At 40.8% G+C, this 9,903-nt stretch overlaps 1 protein-coding gene across 4 annotated transcripts in view; it reads left to right on the plus strand.

Annotated features, from left to right (window-relative positions):
• Positions 1–3,619, plus strand: part of LOC137250480 (synaptic vesicle glycoprotein 2B) — a 79,700-nt gene extending 76,081 nt beyond the window's left edge. For all 4 annotated transcript variants that reach the window (XM_067783363.1, XM_067783362.1, XM_067783366.1 and 1 more), the window contains 4 exons: positions 488–599; positions 2,888–3,047; positions 3,235–3,362; positions 3,457–3,619. In XM_067783363.1, coding sequence (XP_067639464.1) covers positions 488–599; positions 2,888–3,047; positions 3,235–3,362; positions 3,457–3,512 — 456 coding nt within the window. In that variant the 3' untranslated portion in view covers positions 3,513–3,619. The remainder of the gene's footprint in view (positions 1–487; positions 600–2,887; positions 3,048–3,234; positions 3,363–3,456) is intronic.
• The last annotated feature ends 6,284 nt before the right edge of the window (positions 3,620–9,903 follow it).

The raw sequence follows: 9,903 nt of genomic DNA on the forward strand, positions 1-9,903 counted from the left end.
ATCGGAAGTTTTGGAAAAGCGAAAATATATGAAATTTCTTAAGGTAAAGCGTGTAAAATGATAAGATTTTGTGTATTAAGAAGTATCTAAGAACTAATATTGTTCAGCTTTGGGAAAATATCGAAATTCATAAAACCGCACAACCACTTGTAAGATCATAAATGCAACCATGTCAACTAATTAATAGAATAAGCAAAAATACATCACTGTAAAGGAAAGAAATGGAAGAAAGAGAAGATGGTGGACTTCCGGTTCATTATTGGATTGAAGGCTGAAAAATAAAGTACTAAGTTAATTAATCCGGACGTTTCTGCTGTTTTATTAACCATCCAAGATCGAAGTTACACACTGTTTGAATAGTCAAATTGTCGACGAGACAGGACACAACAGGAGTAGCAACCGTCGATCTAGCTCTATAAGCATAGTTATAACGATCATCTGTAGTTATTGTCAAATAAAAATATAATGAACAAATTATTCCTAACAGGATATAACGCCGGCCTCATATACCAATAATATACTTGTTGCAGTTACCGGACTTTTAGGTTACATAATAGCCGGCATAGTTGTTAATCGTGTTGGTAGCAAGCGTTTACTTAGTGAGTATATTTTCCTTAATCCTAAATTGATATATTTTTAAAATTTGTATACCCAGCGTGTACTTGTATACAACGGTATTAGGGCTTTGATCCGATAACGGTAGTTTGTAGTAGCGTTGATGAGATAAGTATAGACTTCCTTACATCGAAATTATCACCATCAAATAAAGTTTTAATTAAACCATGTCCGTCCGTCCGTTAACAGACTAATTTAAGTAAAACTTGAGATATCTTTACGAAATTTGAAATAAGCCAGTATTTATCTGGGCCCATAATAGAGTGGTATTGAAAATGGCACGAAAGTTGTCCTTTCTATTATATATATTTTAAAGAATTTTGGAAATTCCTCATTATTATGCACCTTCTGCTAACGTTTGCTATGGCAAAATATTCTTTAATTACAACTCTACTGTGTCAGAAGTACTATTGGAATACTCGCGTTCTTCAATTATAGCGTTTAAAATTAAACTGATTCTTATTCCCCAGCTTGCGCTGCTTTTATACTCTCTGTTGCCTCAATCGCATATTTCTCCTAAGTAGTGATAGAACTTTTAGAAAAAGTATCGATACCGGTACTCATATAAAATACTCGGATCAAAGTATCATTGCTAGTACATACTCAGTAAAAGGTATCGAGTATACTCGATCCAAATGAGTACTTCGGAAATTTTACCAAAAATGAAGAATTATTTTTGGCAGAGTGAAGCGCGTCTCCCAAGGGAGATTGCTCTCTTCTTTTGCGAATTCAGGGTATTTAACTTTAAGAACGGAGTTCGCCGGGCAATTCCTGGCATAGAGGTCCGACGCCTTTTTCGGGAGGAGGACCATTTTGTGTTCTTCTTCTACATACAGCTAAGATCTCAGGTGGCGTATTTCCTCATAATGTTTGAGGAGATTATTTCTTAAGATGTCTGTTGGGATGCCCAGGTTTCTGTATATTCAATATAAACTATTTGTTCAGCGTTTCATTTCTCTCCGTAATGGGGAGTACTCTCGCCTCACTATGTAGGTCCGTGTTAGTACTAATAGAAATGTTTTGGCAGGCCTATATTTTCTTCCAGTGAGTAACCGTAAGGCTCGGTGACCATATCTGGGACGCGTAGCATGCAAGCGGCCGCCAATTTCTTTGTAAGTGGTAATAAGCGTCTGTCTCTTTATCTTTACCCCAATTGCTACCGGCAAGAGATTTGAGAATTTGGTTACATCTCTGGATTCTACGTACAATTGCGGATGCATTCTTGCCATAATGTAGATCCTGATGCTTGTCACACTTAGTATTTTTGGTAGTCGGTAGCGTCATGCCATCGACGTCAATATGGTCGACATTTGTTTTATGTACGTTGTAAATAACGTTTGGTCAGTGACAATGTCTGGTTTCGCGAGGGGAGAAAACTGGAGAAATTAGGGAGATAGTTGTTTATTAAACTATATAGGTCATCGATGGGTGGGCCGGGACCTGTAGCCATTATCGCGCAGTCACCAGCATAGGAAGCAATGGTAACTTCTTCTGGTGGGGAAGGGAGCTTCGATATGTAGAAGTTAAACTAATGTGGCGATGGAACACCACCTTGTTTAATACTTCAGAGCTTAGATGCTACGTTCCCGAATTGCACCGAACTCTGCCAGATAATTTGCGGTCACCCTTTTGAAACTAGGGGTAACGTGCCATGGTTGTCTTTATTAAAAGCTTTTGATACGAAAACCCCGGCCTTAATGTTAAAAGGTTACTATAATAAATATAACTCTCAGTCATAGTCATAATAAAATATGTTCTGAAGTTAGTTGCAGCTTTTTTGAAAAATAGCCAAAGGCTAAACCAGACCCCAAGTTAGGGAGGGAGAGGGACACAATTTTTCTAGTTATTTTTCTAAAAAAAATAATATGTTCTAATCTTCATGTCAAAATATTACGAAAAAAATATGTAAAACTTTACGTAAACTGAACAGTTTATTCAATGACACTAAATATGGATTTTTAATATTGTAACGAATTTTGGGGATTTCTGATTATTTGAAACTTTCTCCTAACGTTCGAATCGCTAAACTGTTGAATAAATCACTCCAATATTCTGTATTGCAAAATGGGCTTTCTGGGACTACTTTGGGAGTAGTACAATTATACTTCACAATTACATATACTTCACTTCGCAACTGATAAAAAATAAAAAATAAAATTTTCTCGGTCCGCTCCTTAATATACATATATATGAGAGGACACGATGGGTATATAATGTTTGGCTTTGTCCGAACTTAGGCTTCTTGTTTAAATTACTTATTAATTTATTTTAGCATTTGGCGCTGTATCAGCTGGTCTGTGCGGAATCGGCCTATATTTTTCTGTTTCGTCCTTAAGTACATCAATTATTGCCTCCATATCAATAACTCTGGGCAGTATTGCAGCTATGTCTATACTAAGTTCATCGGTTGATATGTTTCCAACGTCATTAAGGTACATTTTATTTTACAATATGTGACCCGGTCTATGAAAAGGTGGCTTATGACTCAAAAAAGAAATTGCGAGAAAAAGCTGTAAAGCTGTTTTTTTTTTTTTTTTGAGTCATAAGCCACCTTTTCATAGACCGGGTCACATATGTTTTCTTAATATTCATTCTGTTTATGCTGATTGGTTTCAATAGAGCTATGATTGTGTCTTTGGCGATGATGGTTGGGCGTATCGGTTCAATATTGGGCAACGTACTTTTTCCCATTTTCATGTCACTTGGCTGTCTTTCACCATTTATAATGCTTACTGTTGCCATGTGGTGTAAGTTACTATATATATATTACTATATATTTATCACTTTATATTAGTAAATGTTTATTCAAATGTCGTGATCTCCATTTGTTTTTTATTTCAGCTGCGGCCATCATATCTTTATTTATGCCAAATACTAAAAAAATGGTTTTGAAATAATTTTAAAATAATTTAATTTATATACTAAAATTTGTGTAGTATCGTACATATGGGGAAATATAAAATGAAGTGTTAAAAATTTGTGGCACGCAAATAATTTACAGAAATCCAGCCAGAGCAATAACTTCAATATCAGAATTAGGAAAGTGATTTCATCAATATGATATTTCATTATTTTTATTAGGAAATATTATTACAATTTTAACTGTTTATCAATGATGACGTGATCCAGAGTTAAATTTTCAGCAAAGATACTTATGCCTGGTTTTTCATCACGAGTTTAAACTTCAGTTAAAGTTGACTAGACTTGCCACTTTGTTCGATTACATAAAATTTTACTGCTAATCTCAGCTTAAGCGGCCTAAGTGGCAGGGTTAAACTCTAGTCAAATTTAACTGGAGTTTAAACTCACACTAACAACCCCGCCCTTAATGTTAAAAGGTTATTATAATAAATATAACGCTTAGTCATAGTCATAATAAAATATGTTCTGAAGTTAGTTGCAGCTTTTTTGAAAAATAGCCAAAGGCTAAGCCAGACCCCAAGTTAGGGTGGGAGGGGTGGGAGGGGGACACAATTGTTCTAGTTGTTTTTCTATAAAGTATAATATGTTCTAATCTTCATGTCAAAATATTACGAAAAATAAAATTTAAAAATATTAAGCACTTCCTTTATATAAATGGACAAAAATTAGCGAAAGATGTCTCCTTATATAAAGACATATTCTTGCTAAACTTTGATTTTTAAATTTTGACATAGAAATTGCAAAAATATTTATGAGAAGTAAAAATATAAAGGTGGAGCGCAACTGTTTGACGAATAATATCTCCTTTCCTACCAACTTTCCAATCCAAGTAATGTGCGCTCCACTTTTATATTTTTACTTCTCATAAATATTTTTGCAATTTCTATGTCAGAATTTAAAAATCAAAGTTTAGCAAAAATATGTCTTTATATAAGGAGACATCCTTCGCTAATTTTTGTCCATTTATATAAAGGAAGTGCTTAAAATTTTTTTATTTTATTTTTATTTCTAAATATCTCAGTACGTGCGGCCTCTAGCTAACTTTTTGTATTGTGTCATTGGCTGTCATTGACCTCTGAATTAAGCTCTAAATTATTAGCCTCTCAGCTCATCGAGAAGTTACTTAAAACCCGGTTTCAAATTTCCAAATTATTATCTAATTTTTTCGATCCGTGCGCCACCTAACGGAATGTTTTTCTCCTTTTGTTCCTTTGTCACGGTGTCTTAACCTGTCTCTGAGGTTTCATGTTTGTAGCTCAATGAGAAGTTACTTTAAAATCGATCTCAAAACACCAAATTTCCAAATTCTTATCTAAATATTTCGATCCGTGCGCCACCTAACGGAATTTTTTTCTTCTTTTCTTAAATTTTCTCGGCGTCTTATTCTATCTGTGAAGTTTTACAGTTGTAGCTCAATGAGAGCTTACATAAAAATCAATCCCAAAATTCCCTCCGTTTCGTAAGATTTTTCTAAATATCTCATCCCGTGCGCCCCCTAGCGAATGTTGTTGTTGTTGTTGTAGCAATGATTCGCCCCACCTAATAGCTGCGACCGATCACAAATTGTCATCAGTATCCTCTAACGGGAGTCCAAGGAAACTTGCTGTTTCGACAGGGGTGGACCATAATGAAAGGGGTGTTGGAGGCGTTGGTTCCACATTACAATTAAAGAGCTGGTTGGTGTCATGTGGGGACACATTGCAAGCGGGGCATACATTTTGTATGTCGGGGTGGATTCTGGTAATGTAAGAGTTTAACCTGTTACAGTATCCAGAACGAAGTTGAGCCAGAGTGACTCGCGTTTCCCTGGGGAGTATGCGTTCCCCTTCCGCAAGTTTTGGTTACTGTTCCCCGAGTACTGGATTCACCGGGCAATTCCCGGCATAAAGGTCCGACGGCTGTTTGTGGAGTTCACCAAGGACCTGCTTGTGTTTTTTTGCTTCATACGGCTGAGTTCTCAGGTGCCGTTTTTCTTCAAAATGCTTACGGAGATGACTCCTTAAGTCCCTAGGCGGTGCTGGCTCATCAATCAGATGTCTGTTGGAATGCTCAGGTTTCTGGGTATTCAACAGGAACTGTTTGGTTAGCATCTCATTTCTCTCCCTGATGGGGAGTATTCTCGCCTCATTATGTATATGGTGTTCTGGGGACACAAGAAGACAGCCCGTGGCGGTTCTGAGCGCAGTATTTTGGCAGGCCTGTAGCTTCTTCCAGTGGGTAGTTTTTAGGCTTGGCGACCATATAGGGGACGCGTAACACGCAAACGGCTGGCCAATTGTATGTGGATATGAGCATTTCTTTGTCTTTTCTCCATTTTCTCGATTTTCGGAACAATTACGGCTGCGTGCTCACCAAAATGTAGATCCTGATCAAACGTCACACCCAAGATTTTGGGGTGTAGGACAGTCGGTAGCGTAGTGCAATCGACGTGGATGTTCAAAATGGTCGACATTTGGGACGTCCAAGTTGCAAATAGGGCCGCGGATGATTTAGTCGGTGATAGTCGCGAGGCGAAAAAACTGGAGAGATCAGGGAGGTAGTCGTTTATTCTGTTGCAAAGCTCATCGATCTTTGGGCCCGGGCCTGTGGCCATTATTGTGCAATCATCGGCGTAAGAAACGATAGTAACTCCTTCTGGTGGCGAAGGTAGTTTTGATATGTAAAAATTAAACAAACGTGGGGATAGGACACCACCCTGAGGCACCCCTTGTTTAATTCTTCTTGGCTTTGATATTTCGTTTCTGAATTGCACCGATGCCTGCCGACCACCCTGATAATTTGCGGTCCAACTTTTAAGACATGGGGGAAGGGTAGACCCTTCCAAGTCTTGCAGTAACGTGCCATGGTTGACCTATCAAAAGCTTTTGATAGGTCTAGCGCTACGAGTACTGTTCTATGGTGGGGCTTCTGATTGAGACCACAATTTATCTGGGTGCTAATGGCATTTAGCGCGGTGGTGGTGCTATAGAGTTTTCTAAAGCATGGCTATGCCGTCTGGGCGCACTGCTTTGGATGGTTTAGCATGACCGATGGCATCTTCAACCGCCTTGGCGGTGATGGTAATTGGTGACGCGCTGAACTTATGTTTACGTGCGCGTCTATTGGCCCTCCGTCTATTTTTGTCGACCGTAGAATGCATTATGTGTTGTCGGCAGAAAGCGCTCGCGCATAATTTCGCATCCGACAGCACTTTGTCCCCAAAGGCGATGGAAACTTTGTCATTTTGCCTAGACGGATTCGATAGGGACTTTACAGTGGACCAAAGTTTACCTATACCGGCAGAGAGGTTACAACCGCTTAGGTGCTCCTCCCATTTCACCCGCTTGTGTTCATCCACACACAATCTGATGCGTTGGTTTATGTCCCTTATTTGGGGTCGCCGGGATCGAGCTGTCTTATAAGGTCACGTTCGCTCGCTAAACTTGCGGCCTCTGCCGGGAAGTGGGGCTGAAATTCGGGTATTCTACCAGCGGGAATGAAACGAGCCGAGGCGGATTCAATGACCTTGCGGAAAGCATGCTCCCCTTGGCGGGCATCAGTTGGGATAGGGAGGGCGAAGCGGTTGTCTGTATAGGATTTGTATTCGTCCCACTTTCCTTTTTTAAAGTTAATGAAAGTGCGTTTTTCTGCGACGATGAAGTCGGCGGGACGCTCGAACGAAATAAGTATAGGCAGGTGGTCGGATACAATGTTACCATCGGCTGCCAGTTGACGCAGTTTACGAGATCTTCGCTCACGATTGAGATATCCGGCGAACTGTGACAGCTTCCTACCATACGTGTGGGGGCGTCTCCGTTTATAGTGCAGAACGTCGTTTCTTCTATTTGATCCGCTAACATCTCACCCCTACTGTCCACCCGCAAGTTTGAATGCCATAGATCGTGATGGGCATTGAAATCGCCTAAGATAATGCGATTGTTTCCAGTGAGTACGCTGCTGATATCAGGGCGGTATCCACTGGGGCAACAGGTGACAGGAGGGATGTAGATGTTGATGATTTCTGGATTTGCATCGCCCGACCGGACAGAGAACCCTTGACGTTCTAAGACACTGTCCCTGCGGTCGATGTCGGGATCAAATATATAATATTGCACAGTGTGGTGTATGATAAATGCGAGGCCGCCTCTATTTCCGCTTTCGCGATCTTTTCTGTGGTTATTGTACCCAGAGCAGGTCTGCAATGAAGATCTTGCTGTGAGTTTAGTCTGTTGAATCGCAGCAATGCGGATGTTGTGCCGCTTCATGAAGTCGACTATCTCCGTGATCTTCCCAGTTAATCCATTACAGTTTAACTGCAGAATTCTGAAGTGCATGGGGGGGGGACGTTGTCACTCTGGGAGTAAGTGACGGGTGACTACGCCTGGGTTGTGGAAGGCCAGAACGCGATTGCTGTTGAGGCCCTGGGACTAGACGTCCTTGGGTAGGCGTTGGGGTGCCCGGTGTATTTGGGTATGCGGCCTGGCAACATGGTGCAATGAAACCCGTCGAGGGGTTGCCGTCGCGGAGACCAGAACATCTAGGAACGTATATATTCTGTGCTGGCAAACAGTGCAAAGCGAGGTAGGGACTAAGAGTCTGTTTCCCTGACCTACACAATTGCTGCCGGAAAAGAGGGGGGAAGAAAACGGGGGCAGGGGCTGATGCTCGGAATTTCTCCCGACTCTACTACGGAGATTGTAGGTATGAGTGGCAGCAGCCGTGTGAGTTGGCGGCGCCGTGGGGCGCGAGCAACAGCGGGTACTTGTTGTGGCTTGCTGAGCAGCGGGGCTGCTGGAAGGTAGCGAGGGGTGCTAAGGCGCAGACTACGGGACGTCCTAGGACGTGAACAGCAAGGAGCCACAAAAATTTTATAGAAGTTACGTGGAGGTCTGGTTTTGGGGTCTAGCCAAGAACAACCTGTCCGATGCAACCATCCCTTACACGAGACACACTGACAAGAGTATGACCGTCCTAAAAAGATTCTTTTCCGGCAGATGCAGCAAAACCATTTCTCAGGACCGGGGTCAGAAGATGGACCCGGATTGGGTTCGATACCTTCCCGGAGCAAGAGAATATGGAGCAATCCCGCTGTAAGGAGCTGCTGAGAGGATGACAATTTGTGGGAGGGACGCAACAAATTAAATGGGGTTACACTGAAATGGCAGTCCTTGGTAGGGAAAAATCCCGAGTCGCTCCGGTACATAGAACCGACGGCCTTGGGAAGCGAAATATTTTTGTGTCGTGTCATCGGCTGTCTTCGTCCTCTGAATTGAGTTTGAAATTTCAAACCTCTAGCTTATCGAGAAGTTACTTAAAAGCTGTTTTGAAAATTTTCAAATTCTTATCAAATTACTTCGATCCGTGCGCCAACTAACGGATATTTTTTCCTTTTGCTGCATTGTCACGGTGTTCTAACCTATGTGTAAAGTTTCACGTTTGTAGCTCAATGAGAAGTTACTTAAAAATCAATTGCAAAATTTGTATGAAATGGGGACAAACATTCAACCGACCTAATATGAAGGAAGTAAAAATATGTAAAACTTTACGTAAACTGAACCGTTTTTTCAATGACACTAAATATGGATTTTAAATACCTAACTTCAAGGCGTAAAATGCCTACGTAGAAGTCGACAGTCCATAGTGCTCTTAAACTCCTATGCCCAGGTTAGAGGGCTTAGAATATACCCGCGGCGGGTATGATTGTCGTAAGAGGCGACTAAAATACCCAATGGTTCAAGGGGTTGTGTAGCGTAGCCCTTTCTCCAACTCATTTGTCAACCTCACGTATTCGTGGCGAATCCTGTTTCTTTAGCAGTCGAGGCTCTGGCGACCCCAAGCTCCTCATGGAACCAGGGGATGGGGCGGAATGGCCTAGAAGGTTCAACGTGGTGTCATTAAATCGTTCCCGAGATGGTCGAGCTTGTACTCTAATGGTGCTTGTCACCGAAACGTACCGGCTTTATATCCGGCAAAGGACCTTCAACATCAGTAACATTCCCCAAAGCTTTCGAGAGGTGTCTTTGTCGTTACAACAACAACCCCCATAAAAATGTTTGTTTAGGAAATTAAAGTTCTAGGTATAGAGAGCAAGCGGTAATTTATATATTCTATAAATGGGGCGGGTACGATGTTTTCGCAAAGAATTTACTCTCATAAAAGTGAGACTTACCAAATTTTAAAAGAACACAAATAAGCAAATATTTGTCAGCAAATTTTATTCATTATTAAATCATTAAATTTGCCAAAAACAACTTAGCTATGAGATTCGCTAATTTATTTTTTTAATAAATCACTCATACTTCTGCAACATTTCAATTTAACTCTATAACGCATAACCGGGTACCCGTGTGACCAGTTGCGACTTTAAACTACTTTAGTGAGAGAACC

Source organism: Eurosta solidaginis, chromosome 4 (assembly GCF_040869045.1).
Source record: "Eurosta solidaginis isolate ZX-2024a chromosome 4, ASM4086904v1, whole genome shotgun sequence".
In the NCBI taxonomy this organism is placed as follows: domain Eukaryota; kingdom Metazoa; phylum Arthropoda; class Insecta; order Diptera; family Tephritidae; genus Eurosta; species Eurosta solidaginis.